Source organism: Streptopelia decaocto (assembly GCF_964273445.1).
Source record: "Streptopelia decaocto genome assembly, chromosome: 5".
Taxonomy (NCBI): domain Eukaryota; kingdom Metazoa; phylum Chordata; class Aves; order Columbiformes; family Columbidae; genus Streptopelia; species Streptopelia decaocto.
Window position 1 is genome coordinate 72,679,891 of NC_138659.1, and position 13,585 is coordinate 72,693,475.

The 13,585-nt window shown below is 46.5% G+C and overlaps 2 protein-coding genes across 3 annotated transcripts in view; both read left to right on the forward strand.

Moving 5' to 3' along the window:
* Positions 1-209: 209 nt before the first annotated feature.
* TCTN3 (tectonic family member 3) lies at positions 210-9,233 on the forward strand. The gene is made up of 11 exons (XM_082053600.1): positions 210-334; positions 662-770; positions 841-959; positions 2,063-2,098; positions 2,487-2,561; positions 2,663-2,788; positions 3,816-3,911; positions 4,195-4,292; positions 4,897-5,059; positions 5,807-5,944; positions 8,349-9,233. The coding sequence occupies exons 2-11, from the start codon at positions 731-733 to the stop codon at positions 8,568-8,570; spliced, it is 1,113 nt and encodes a 370-aa protein (XP_081909726.1). The 5' UTR covers positions 210-334; positions 662-730; the 3' UTR covers positions 8,571-9,233.
* Positions 9,234-10,740: 1,507 nt separating this feature from the next.
* Positions 10,741-13,585, forward strand: part of ALDH18A1 (aldehyde dehydrogenase 18 family member A1) — a 35,925-nt gene continuing 33,080 nt past the window's right edge. For both annotated transcript variants that reach the window (XM_082052410.1, XM_082052413.1), the window contains exons 1-4: positions 10,741-10,820; positions 12,434-12,663; positions 12,767-12,919; positions 13,162-13,264. The gene's annotated coding sequence lies outside the window, so the exon portion shown is untranslated. The remainder of the gene's footprint in view (positions 10,821-12,433; positions 12,664-12,766; positions 12,920-13,161; positions 13,265-13,585) is intronic.

The following is a 13,585-nucleotide window of genomic DNA, read 5'->3' on the forward strand; positions in this document are numbered from 1 at the left end:
AACTGGATATCATCCTGTTCATATTTCATATTAGCCTGTTAGTAGTGTTACTATGCATTAATTAATATAAGGTACTATCTAGCTTATGATTACTAAAGTTGTTCCTTTTAAAAATATTGGCACAATATTTATTTTTTCCTAGATCTGTCTTTTCTAGAAATTTGATATTGGTGGATTATTTTTTTTCTCTTTTTACCCTTTAGCAAAGCTGAACTATTTCCAACAGCCACAAGATATTAAGGAATCTGATTTTGTGAAGTTTTTAGAGAAGCATGGCAGACACTCTTTCTCAGCACGGTCACAAGTCCAGCCGTCGTCCTCTGCCTTTTACCGGGTGAGCTGAAAGGAAACAGCAATCTGTTTGCAGACACGTTTTTGCTAAAGCTGTCTGTAATGAGATCTAATGAAACCAGATGAAAAGATTCTTATTCTTCTACCTGTAATCCGTATTATCTCTCTGCTCCTTTAATTCCTTGTTGTGTGAAAAGTTTTTTATTAGTTTCTTGTATTTAAAAGTTAGAACAACCCTTTGGACAAAAGCAGGTGTACACTAAGGAGAAGTATAAATTTGCCTCTGTGCCCTGATGCTGTCGTCACCTTGCACTTGGCCTTTGTATTCCACAGTCACTTTGTCTGTGATTTCTCCAAACTGTCTTTTCAGGCTGGTGATCCTATCCTGATCTACTTTGATTCGTCATCTGTACTGAGCACGCTCAGACAGCCAGTAAAAATGGGAGCCAGTGGACTCTGTGTTGATGGAAATCCTGCTGGTTAGTAAAGGGGGAAGAATTTCTTGGGCTGGTTTATGTCAGTTTTATCCATTGTCATGTCTTAACTCAGGCTTCCTGGACAGTAAAAGCACAAGCTGTACTCGGATTTTTGCCAACTTGAGCAAGAGCTGCGTTACTGACCCTGCCCTGGATGCTGCCTCCTACTACCGTGACTTCTCTGTGCTGAAGGTGCGTGTCACGTTTCTTCCTTTTGCTCAACATCGTATTTGCTTGGTTTTCCATTCCAGTTTCAGCTATCTGGAAAACTAAAGGTCATCTGGTGTGTCATCCCTGATCTCCGGATTGTTAAGGCCTTCTTGCTGGAAATCCTGTTAAAGCAGACATGGTAGTGATAATCCTCAATTCAAACTACTTTCCAGGAAATTTCAGTTACTAGCAAATTCTTAATGCATTTAATAGGTACTTCATTAGTACTCATAGTCTTAATGGTTTAACCAGAACTCTCATTTTAAACAGACTGTTTATCAAAGTGTTACTGTCCATTCCATGACTTGCTCAACCAAGCAACGTGCACGTTCTTAGTAAAGAATGAGGATTTGTTTTACACAATATGTTATCTCTAAAACCACTCTGAAGGCTACTTATCAATATTAGCTTTATTTACATTCACAGATTGAATTCCATATCAATTTCTCCATTATTTATCCTGACAATAGTTTCAAAATAGCCGATTAATTGTTCTGGGTTCATCATGCTGGTCTTACTGGATGTTAACATGAAAGAAAATACCTCTTTTCTCCTCTTGGAGTTCTCTGGTGTTCCAAGGTAAAACAGCGGTGTAATTATTAACACCTTATTAAGGCTAATGGCTCAGTTTGCCCTTCTATTGGAAATCTAAATCTACATAGCTGTAATAAAGTCTTCTACTGATTACATTTAACCATGTTTTCAGGCCTTTCTTTGTCACTGTGCCCAAAGTGTAATTTCTCCTCAAATGGCAGCTGATGTAATTTCTCGCTTCCAGAAGGGGGAGCTCCAGGAATGGATCAAAAATGCTGATGCTTTAAAGTACCTGCATTCTGCAGGTCATTAGCACGGCCAAAAATAAATTGTCTCATGTTCTAAAAATGCTCTCTGTGGATCGTGTGTGTGAGTTATGTGTGTGGTTTCACAAATTGATTACAAGTTTTACATATCTGGAATAAAGCAAGTTTTTCTCAATATAATATGTAGGCACTATTTAGTGATGGTTTCACGACTTCAGGCACTTGCAAACCTAGGAAACTGGTTGTCTTTTTGGTGATGTATGTTGTTCTGTTTGTTTTCCCCAGGTCCCAGTTAATGACACCATCGTGCAGTCCATGAAGGTAATGAAACTAATTTCTGCTTCTGAAATAAAACATTCCTGAAATCTTAGGCATTCATAGTAATGCCCATGGGTTGGGAACTTTGGAGGATGGGAATGTTCTGTGTCTGAGACAGATTTTTTGGACAAAAGTGTGACATTATAGAAAAAAAACCCAGGGATATAAGGAAAGATGTATTTCTAAATGAATGGGCATAGATAGGGCTGGAGTCAGGGAGGTAGCTTGTTTTCATAGGAAAAAATGGGCATCTGTAGCAGGGTTATGTGCCCACAGATCACAGCTACAGCAGGAGGTAAATCTGACTTGGGCAGAAAAGCAGTGGGAAAGAGTGAGAAAGGCACAGTCGTTTTAAACAACTGCTAATTGCTGATGTGCTCACTGTCTCCAGGTAAAGGTCACCGCGGTGGCAGCACCTGGAGTGCCCCACATGAAGGATAACACGTGTCACAATGTTGTTTCTCAGGTATCTGAATCTTCTTTCCTTTAGTCAGCTCAACATTAGCTTAAAGTCATGGCCCTGTTACCTGCCCCTGCCTCTGATCCTTCTCTGAACTGGACTTCCAGGTGATCTATGAGATAGAATTCAGCGGCACACGTGGGATCCAGAGCGTTTCCGTCCGGTTCAGAGTCGGCAGCGTCTCTGGGAGCGCGGGATCCGCTCTGCAGCAGCGCTTCACTTTCCGCTTCTGGGTCAGTGCCCGCGCCCTCCCGGACTCTGACCAAGTCTGTCTGTAGTTTGTGACCCGGTGTTGTGCTGATGACATGTGGAAAGATTAGAGCAGTGTCACTGTGGTGTGGTAGTACTAGAACCCTGGGACATGGCTGGTGGTCAGGGGAAGGAGGGACACTGCTCTGGTCTCAGATAAATCATATTAGTAGGAAAACTCAAGCTCAGTGCAAGCATGCAGTCTTGCACAGCACGAGCTTGAAGGACATGATTATTTTAATCTATTTTTTGTTGGTTTTTTTTAATTTGCTTTGGGGATTTTTTTGGTGGGGGGGAAGGGGAGAAAACGCCATCAGGGTCACCAGCACAGTGTTGCGAAGGAAGGGTTGGAGCTGTGCTGTATCTGAGGCATTCAGTGTTTGCAAACAAAGTTTCTAAATTAATTACAGGTGGTTATTTAACTTGTCCTGTGCAGCAGGGAAAAAAGTGTTACTTTGGAGGGGGTGGAAATCTGGGAAATACTAACGTGTGTTGAAGTTCATCTAAACCTTGTCCCATAGAGGCAATGTAAGGTGGGATAAGTGGTGACCTCAGGGTCTGATAAGTGTGCAGTGCAACCTTGCTGAGGTTGTCCCCAGAGGTTCTCCCCATAAAACAATTTAGAAGTGGAACCTGCCACTTCAGAATCGGGTCAAGGCAGGGTTTGTTCTGCTCATCCTCTGTAGAATTGCCCAGACAGGTATGTTCACTTCCTTTGAGACAAATGCTGAGCAACAGGAATTTGTTGTCTCAAGAACTGTCCCGGTAGCATCCACGTTTCAGGGCACTGGCGTTTAGTTTTTACCTCCTGGAGTGCAGATGATCTTGCCAGGTAAGAAAGAGGATTTGGAAAAAAATAATGGATGTATAGTAGCGCATAATATTTGGTCATTCAAAAAATGGGTTACATTTAAGTTTTTGAGACTGTGAATTTGATCTTCTGAGAAGAATGGATCTTACCAATGCTAATGTTTTCCTCTTCCTTTCTTTCCTTCCTTTGCCTCTTTGTAGACCAGGACTCTTTCTCGTACGTTGCCTCGAAGTGGAAACCCTGGCTACATGCCCGAAGCAGCACTGCTGACTGCCCGCGGCGGCGCCACACAGCACGTATCCTTCGTCTGCTGTCACACTTCATTTATCACTGGGTTACTGACTGCTGGTACTCTACTGTCTGGACTTCTGAGATTCTTTACCCGAGATACCTTTACCTGTGAGGAGGTACCTCAGTATTACATTGCAGCCATCAGCAGGCCTTTTGGTCACGACCAAATGATAGTCCTGCGATGGGGATAAAGAGGAATGTGGGGAGAGAGGGTTGTTAAATAGAAGCCAAATGTCCAGTATTGTCTGTTTATGCTTTTGTTTGGCTTCTTGACACGCAATCTGTCAGATGAGCGTTTTACAAAGTGAAGGTGATGGAAGTTGCTCGCGGTTCCTCAGACACACAGTACAATTTGGAAGAAATGTGAGGACAGGCTGCAAGCTCAGGTAACAACATGCTCTGCAGTTGCCCTTCCTGGCACTTTTAGGAGGTGTGCGCTGACTTAGCGTGTTTTTTGTAGTCTCACGCGCTGCTGTGGAGCTTAGGTCCTTCCTGAGGTCACCAATGGGTTGCTACAGGTCTTTCATATACTGCTAACAGGACTTGACTATCAGAGAGAGGGTGGACTTCTAGAACAATCTGAACATTGCGAAGGTTTTCTGCAACACGTTGACACCGTAGTCTGGCAACGTCTTGGGCAAGAGTGGAATTTTTATTTGAGAAGTGAAGTATAATGCAACCTTAGTAATTGTGTTGATGATGTGGATCGTTCGTTTGTTGGTGACGGGCAGGTATATGACCACTGATGTGATAAGATGACTAGACAGCTGTCGGTTTTCCTTACCACATGTGACCCTCCCATGTTGTTCTTCTCCCTTCTCATTGCAGAGAGCATTGAAACTGTATCTGTTTAATACCAGTAGTTCATCATGATTCTGTTGACTCATTACAAGAGCAGAAGTAATGCACTTTACGAACGAAGGATGTTGATAGTGGTTTCTTCCTGTCCAGGAGATCGCTTTGTCAAAGCTGTTATTTTCTCATTTCCAGCCTATCCCAGGTACCGGCAGAGAACACCTGCAGCCAGGTGCAGCAGCAGCTGCACGGGGCTCTCGGCGGTCTGGGCGGAGCAGACGTGGCTGTAACCGGCAGCGCCCGTTCCAGCCGGGCGGAGGAGTGGACGCCCATTCTGATTCAGAACTGCAGCGTGCAGGTAACCTGAATGCAAAGACACCAGCTGGGAACATTTTTCCTTTATCTTCATATTCCCTTGGGGAAGCATGGACATGGGGGAAAAAAAGAACCAGCTTGTTTATCTGGGCTTCCTTTCTTTGTGCGATGATCCACTGATTCTCAGGGGTCTCAGGGCGTGTAAGCAGTCACTCTTATTATGGTTCGTAGCATTAGGATACTAACTAAAAAAAATAAATCCTGACGTTTAATATCTCTTAAATGCTGTGCCTGCTGTTTAAATGGGCAAAAGGAGTTTAACAGTGAATCCGGTCGTGTATTACCTAGCTTTCTGATAGCCTTCTAGAACTAAAACTACCTGGTTAATTCCTGTTAATTTGGTGCTTTTATTATTGTTGTCCTTTCTGATTTTCCAGTTTCTAGCGATATTTATATATTACCTAATACGGGTTAAAGTTTGCAATCCAAGTACTTACGGAGGAAATTCTATTTTAATAATTATGAATCTGTTGGGAGATGGCCTAATAGAATAAAAAATCCAAGTGGTAGAGCTGAGATCAATTTTGTTTGGAAATGAGGTGACTATGAAATGGATAGATACAGCTCTGAAATGGGTGGCTGACCTGACCAGAAGTTACGGGGTTAGTGCTGAAGTGACTGATTCAGGTTCTGTTGCCTATGCTAAAAAAAAATTAGATTTTGACAATAATGGTCCTTTTTCACATTTAAAATACTATGTTAAGGTGTTTGGGGTATATTTTGTTCTCAGGCTGTGAATTGTACTTCCTGTTGCATGGTTCCTGTGACCCTGGAGATACAGATATTGTGGACTAAGGTTGGCCTCCTGTCCAACCCACAGGCTCAGATACTGGGTGCACGATACCTTTATCAGTGCCAGCCCCTGAAGGTATGGAATCTAAACCTGCTCCCTGTCACAGAGGTAACTGAATGGGATTCACATTGTTTAAAAACCAAGGAATCAAATGATCTTGATATTACTGAGTTGAGTTTAGCAATGATCTGGCTGCAACGGCAAGAGTTCGTATTTAACAGCTCCATAGAGAAGGGTGGTTTTATGGTCTTACCAGTACTGTCCTCAATCAATTGTACAGCTGGAAAAGGTGCCTTCTTTCCAATCCCAAACCGCGTTCTGCCCCTTAAGGACTCAAACTTTAAACTTTTGATTATGCTGGATATAAAGTTGTAGTTACAAATATTCAATAACTGTATGTTTATCTAGTTGTCTCTTAAAGCCTTGATATGGAATGTGAGTTGATGTGGAATGTGAGTTGATGTATATTTAACAGACTCCATAGCATGCTGCTCATCTGTGCAATAAGATGTTTCTGTTTCTCTGAGGGTTCTGAAATCACCAACAGGTAGCTAATGCTGATGGCAGAAGATTTGAAGAACCAGGGGGAGAGGTTGTAAGCCAGAAAGCAGGTTTCTAAGAGAAGATTATATGATGGGAAGATTCAGAGTTAGGTTGGACAGGGCTCTGAGCAACCTGATCTAGTTGCAGATGTCCCTGTGTACCGGAGGGGGTTTGGACTAGATGAGCTTTAAAGGTCCCTTCCAGCCCAAACTGTTTGGTGGTTCTATGATGCCAGCAGGAAGGTGGAGCTAACCTGTCCACACAGGAGAATTCAGTCTTTTGCTAGTGTGTCCGTGGACCCCATTTTGGTGCAAGGCTTGACTCCTGACACGACAGCCAGTCAGGTAGCACATACATTTCCAGGCTTATAGTTCTCTGCGAGGGCTTTAGGGGGAGCGGCTGACACCTGCCCACGGCGCCCCCGTGGCACGGCAAGTGTCTGATCTGCTGCCGCTCTTAGAACTTCAGACTCGGTCTAAATGAGGTTTTACACCACTTGTTTGGATGTGTCTCCTGGTACCTCTTTATCCTCCCTTCTTGCAATGTACATGAAAAAAGAACATGGCAGAAAATGTTCACCTTGTAAAATATGCTGTAGCTGCCCTGGAACAGGGGTGCTCAGCGGCCCCGGATCAGGGGCCACCTCTGGGCAGCAGAGCTGGGCTGGGGGATGGACCCAGCTGAGGGGCCTCGTGCTGACGCGCTCGGGGTTGGGGCTGGTGCAGGTGGATTTAAGGGCTCCGCTCATGGCGCATCTTTGCAGACCCCTGATAGAACCATGTATTGCAGTAGGACTCCGCCCAATGCATTGTTCATTACGTTTTTCTTTTATATTTGAGCACAAAAGTGTTATTAATTTGCCTTGAGAGCTACCACAACAATTGCCCAACAGGATTCTCAGTATTTTTCTCTTGAAAGTAATGAACTCTGTTTTGGAGCTTTTTCAAACACTTTCACACAACTTTGCTCTAAAGGCAATCTTCCAGCTTGTGTCCAGGGAAGGAACGAGGCGGTGGTGTCACAGACTGGCACCCCAGTCGAGTCCCTTCTCTGAGGTCAGCAGGCAGAGCGGGGCCGGGGCGGCAGCAGGGCGGCTCCATCGGCGGCAGCGGGGTCGCTCCGTCGGGTCGCTCCGTCGGCGGCTCTGTGGGGCGGCTCCGCGGGGTCGCTCCGTCGGCGGCAGCGCGGTCGCTCCGTCGGCGGCTCCGTCGGGTCGCTCCGTGGTGTCGCTCCGTGGGCGGCAGCGCGGTCCTCGATCGCCCGGCTCACCGTGAAGCTCCGCGCAGCTCCGGGGCGGGCGTGTTCGTTGTCTTACAGCTTCTGCTGAGACAGAAAGGAGCTGAGGCCTTAGAAGTTCAGTGCCCTTTTCCATCTTTACCGCCTGACCTACCAATCTGCCTCCTTTCTGAAACACCATGCTACAATGTGAGAAATAAGTTCCTTGTTGCATCAGGTCCCTGCTTTATTTTATTGGCATTTTCTTGAAAGGATCAAATCTTGTGGCAGTCCTGTCTGTTTCTGGCAGCAATCACATGTTCAAAGAGCCAGGTGATCTTGTCTTACATAAAAAGTACAATTTTATAAAAAATAAAGCTAGCTTTCCTTCTCCTTACCAACTAGCCGATGTCTTTCCTGTGAGTAGAAGGCTTGCTTTAGCAGAGCTGGAGTCACTGCTTCCATTCTGGAGATCTGTAACATATGATGTGCGGTAGCTGCTGATCTTTCCTGAGACCTGTGCCCTCCATTTACCGGAGAAGGATTGATTTGGGGAAAGAGGAGTTACTTCACTAAAAAAATATATCTGCAACACTTAACTCCTACCATCCTAAAGGCATTTGGTTTGCCAGTCACCTACAGTGGGTCTCCATTAGCATTGAGGAGAGATGTATCTTTTGCATTAATCTTGCTGAACTCTGTGCTTTCCGTCTTGTCGCAGTTCCTAAGCACGAGCGCGGTACCTTTGGCGGCTGTTGTTACTTTCACGGACGTGACGGAATGGCCAGAGCCCCCGCGAGGTCAGCCACAAGTGCACTGGAAACTCCCATTTGACATCTTTTTCCCATTCAAGGTGGCAGTGAATTTTGAAAGAAGTTACAGAGGTGATCTGGCTGCCTGTTTTTTGTTGATTCTAATAATGTCTAGTATTCTCTGCTTTTGAAAAGTCAAAGAGACAGGGCCTGTCAGTGAACTGATACATGCAGAAAATGATGCAGATCATAGACTTTTCTCCTCAGGCTCTTACACGGTGCCCGTGGTACCGATGTGCCTTCTGTTCCTGGATTGAGCTGCGTGACTAGTTCTGTACTGTCCTCACACGCCCCTGTTCTCCATACGCGCCACCTGCAAGCCCCACCGCAGTGAAACCTGGAGAGGTGGAGGGATCCGGAGAAGTCGCATTAACGAAGAACAAGGAGGAGGATGTTAAAGTGAACATTCCCTGCTCCTAGAAACCAGGAGTGCTTTCTAAACCAAGTTCAGTGCAAGTGTTTTGGAGCTGCGTTCGGTCATCTTTCTGTTGGAGAAGGACCTGATTTTTCTGTGTGGAACTAACTGAACGTTTAAAATACAGGAGTGCCCCCCAGCTGGCCTGAATTACTATTTTATGAGTAGACATGTCGCCAGTCACCTTGAACCTGTCCTCGTTACGTGATGACTGTGCCTCTGTGACAGGTTTTGACTCTTATTTTTCTGTATTTTCAAATACAGATATTCAATTGAAATTTGTGTTTTAATCACTGTTAACGTTAACAATAGTGTTACACAAAGCAAAGTAATTGTAAATGTCTCTGAAATATAGTTGAATTTTAGTTGTTTGTCAAGACAGCTTTCTTCCTGATATTTCTCTTTCTTGAATAAGCAGACCTGAATATGTTTTTTCCGACATAAGAAACAGTCTCTTGTGGCTCCAGATAGGAACTGGGCTGGTCATGGTAGCCACTGAAATTCTAGGTGGCACATCGGAGAGATTTGTGAACAGTCCTAAAGAAGAAAATCAATTATTTTAGGAAGAATTTGTAGATGTAGTATGAGACTGAAGCTGACCGCGGTGCTTTGCTGCTGGTTCGGTCTTTGGGACCAGAATGTAAGTTCACTGGTTTTGAAGTTGAAGGCGATGTGATTATCAGGGCTGCCACAGTGCATCGCACGGGCGCAGGAAATCTGCGCCATCATTCCTGGGAGTTGGTGGATGACAATATCTTTTTTTAGCAAATTATTTATTATCTTAAATTCTTCACATGATGGAAAAATCTGCCCCATCTAATGTCAAGTACTCCAACAGAATCAATGATGGGCAAGAAAATCGGAGAAATGTGGCCTACCTTTAGCAAAACCTGTTGCCTTTGTACTGTGCATAGCAACTGTTGCTCTTCCTCATTATGAACTTAAACAGAAGAGTGCAAAAAAAGAATTAAAAACTTGTAATCGGTCAGGATATCAAAGGATATAATCTGCATGTCCTGGTTTTGCTTTTATTCAGGTTACGAGGTAACTTCACGTATTTAAGTTTCTGGTGGTTTGCATGGTTTATGAGCTTGGAAAGAATTCCATGCACGTGTCTGCTGCGAGGGGCAGCCCCCCCGAGAGCTGTGATCCCAGTCCGACCTGTAATGTGTTTGCAAAGCTTTCAGCAAAACGCATTTGTAGCATGTCACACGTCCTCTCATGCTCCTAATTTGCAGAATCCAGAAAATTAATTTAGAGGTGACAATAACTGAATTGAACAGAGTTATTTGGAGAAACTTGGCAGGTGTCATTTGTCAAGTGTGTCAGGATATGGCTTGAATTAAAAGGATCTGGCATCTCTGTTTCCCGCATTATTGAGATAATTCAATTAGGTGAGTACAGAGATTCTTTTTATTCTATGAGCTGCAAGTACATGTAAGTGCTGTAAGAATGCGTTATGTTGCTGTTGTCATTCTCCACCCTCTCCCTGATGTCCAACATGTATTTTCTAGCACACATTTGGCTCCCGTGAATGTCCTCATTGCAGGAGACAGAGCTGGACGGAGCCTTGTCCTCACGCAGGCACGTTCAGTTCCAGCCTCGCCAAACCCACGGACGGGGTCACGGCTGCATCAAAAAAACGTCCCTTCCCGCGGCCGCAGCGCGATGGGGACACGCGGGGGACACGCGGGGCAGCGCGAGTGCGAACCCAACCCCTCCCGCTCTGCTCTGAGCCGGAACGCGGCACAAGCCGCGGGTGGCCCCTGTCGCGATCGCGCGCGGTTGCACCGGAACGCTCCTTCTGCCGCCGCCCTGCGGGCCCGGAGCACGCGCCCCACGCAGCTCCCGCCCGCCGGAGCGCCCGGCAGCGCCCCCGCCCCCCCCCCTCCGGCAGAGCGCGGGCTCGAGCTCACGTGCGCCGCGCCGTCGGGCGGGGCCGGAAGCGCCGGGACGCCGCCGCGCGGTGAGTGCGCAGCGCTGCCGCGCTCGGGGGCGCCGCCGCCCGCCACGCGTGGCCTCCCGGGGCGCGCTCCCCGCCGAGCGGCCGCACTGCTGGCGCGCAGCCTCGGCCGCCATGCCGAGCTGCGGCGGCTCCGGGAGCAGCCTGGGCTGCGCCCGTGGGGTCGCGGCGACGCCCGGCAGACGGCCCGCGCGGTTGCCGCCGCTGCCGCCTCGGGAGCCCCCAGACGGGCCGGCGCGGCCGCCGCGGGCTGAGCGCGGGGCTCGCGGTGCGGCCGTTCCGGGCTGAGCCGCCGTCCCGCGGTGGGCGGGAGCGGCCGCGCCGTTGCCCGCAGCAGAGGAACGAGGACTCGGGGATGAGGGAACAAGCGAGCTGTGCCTCAGCTGCGGAGGGGCCGCCCGCACCGCACGCTCCCGCTGCTTTTTGTCCTCGCGAGCTTTGCAGGGCCGTGCGAACCCCGGTTCAGGTTTCGTGGAGGCCGCTGCTGCCGGGGTTACCGCAGCGTGGAGCTGCGGCTCGGAGCCCTGCAGCGCCGGGCCCGCAGGAGCCGCGTTGGGCGCAGTGCAGCTGAGAGAGCAGAGCTGTCACCCTGCTGAGATTTCTTTTCCTTGCTCATCTCTTCTGTCCATTTACAAGATTTCTTCACGTCCAAAGAAAATATTTAAACCCTCCTGGCGCTTGCACGACACACCAAAGTTATTACCTAGGTTTTGACCTAACTCTTGGTGATAAACCTGTTGTTCACTTAGTGTTTCTTCACGGGAGATATAACAGGGCCAGATTAGAGGGTTATTTTAGGAAACCTGATAGTTCTCTGAAGTAATAAAACTGTAGATAAATGAGACTTAACGAGCAAAGCTTACATGGTTTTCCAGAACCCTTAGGCAAGTGGCTCTGTACCATGACATCAAGAACAGTTTTATTTTCTTAAGTGAAAGAAATTAAAATGCTTTAACAAATGATTATACCTGTGCTGAGTCTGTACCCTACAAAATTATGGATATTTTGAAGTGTTTACCTTGAAAAATCAGAGATGGGTCTCACTATGACATGAGCCAGTTCTTAAAGCTCCCTTGGATTAATCCTGTCAGGCCCCATCGACCTGCAGGGATCAGGCTGGAGCAGAAAATCCTGCACATACTTCATGTTGATTGGGAGTTTATTGTCCTCGCAGCCATGGTTTTCTAGCCCAGAGTTATGGGGGCCCCCAAGTCCATCATTGGTGTTGAAGGCGAGAAAGCATTAAAAGTCTCAGCTTTGTCTGTGTCCTGTTCATGAGGTGACTATGCTCATCAAGTAATGAGCCCACGTTATTTCTGGCTTGCCTTTTTCCATTAACATATTTTAAAAAGCCCTTTTTAGTTGTCCCTTGCAGTTCTGGCCAGATTCAGCTCTAGTGGAGCTTCGGCCACACAAATTTCTTCGCGGTGGTGGCGAGCAGCCTTCTCTTTATTCTGTCCTTGCGTTTCCCTGGCTGTCGTTTCTTCTGGATGTGGAGAAGCGTCTGGGTACTTGATTTGCATGTTATCGCTCAGTGACGCTGTTGTCACTCTACTAACCATAGCTATTACAAAATTTTTATTCAGTCTCCATAATTTTTCCTGAATAATCTTTAGCACTTGTACAACCTTGATTTGAGAGCTGTGGGGAAACTGGACCAGAACTGGGATGCCAGCTCTGTCATCTTCATCCTTATCCGCTGGTGGAACCCGATGTTCTGCTCTCGGCGCTGGAAACAGGTTGTGGAATAAAGTAGCCGGATTTGATCCGGGCGAGAGCAGAGAGCGACGTGAGGAGGAGGGAAACGCTTGAAAGATGCGAACTAACCCTGTCTGGAGGTTTCTTGGTGAGGACTAATGTTTGATTAAATTAACCTGTGTTCTCACCTTCCTCACTTAATAATCTTGATTAAGGCTGCTACTCTGTGTGACTTTTTTCTTTTTTGTTAGTTGGGGAGGAAAAAACCAAGTCTTTGAATGAAGATAATGAAGATCCACCTGTGTTTGTTGCAGTCATGTCCAGGACTGAAGGTGGACTGTAGCACGTCTGTCTACACAGATTGTTAATACCATCGCGATGGATTCGTTCCATGCCTCTCCAAGGTAGAGCTCTGTTTGTGATTACTCAGGGTGTTCTCTCCCCGCAGCCACTGTTTCCCACTGTTTCCCACTGCCTGCTGTGCTTGCTCTGCGCTGAGGTCAATAACTGCTGACCAGGCAGGAAATCCAGGATTCCCTGCCACTAACAAGCATGCTTCCCTAAAAGCTCCTGCTTCCATGTGGCAGATGAAAGTACCAATTTAGTTTCTATTAATTTTCTCTTACCAATTCTTCCTCTATTTTAGTGTCTGAAAAAGAAACGCAGTATCTGCAGGGGTTGAGGAAAACCTGATGCTTTTTATTTGGAAGCATAGTTGAAAGAAGTGGCATGTGCTAAAAATTGGCCAGGTGAGCATAAAATGAGGGGATTCCTGCTTCTTGTTAGCTGTTTAAAAATCAAAATGAAGGCTTGGCTTCACATAAAAGGTCAGCTGCTGACATCATATTTTAAATCACTGTTCCGTCTTTTTTGTGAGTGTGTGACCGACACTCCGGTGTTGTTGCTGCAATTACACGTGAGGTTTATTGTTGCTGACAGTTGGAGTGGCGAGGAGGGGAGAGCAGCCCCGTGTGCATTATGAAGATCAAACAAATTCCAGTTCTCACAAAGTGATCTCCAGTGATTAGTGATTACCTTGTACTTATTTTGAGTCTTTTGGGGGTTGGTTT

Bases quoted from the DNA above. Each gene is read 5' to 3' on its own strand.
- TCTN3 (XM_082053600.1), top strand. From the start codon at position 731: ATGGGAGCCAGTGGACTCTGTGTTGATGGAAATCCTGCTG. The intron at 2,789-3,815 runs GTCAGTGCCCGC...GCCTCTTTGTAG, and splicing joins GCTTCACTTTCCGCTTCTGG to ACCAGGACTCTTTCTCGTAC. The intron at 4,293-4,896 runs GTAACAACATGC...TCTCATTTCCAG, and splicing joins AGGACAGGCTGCAAGCTCAG to CCTATCCCAGGTACCGGCAG.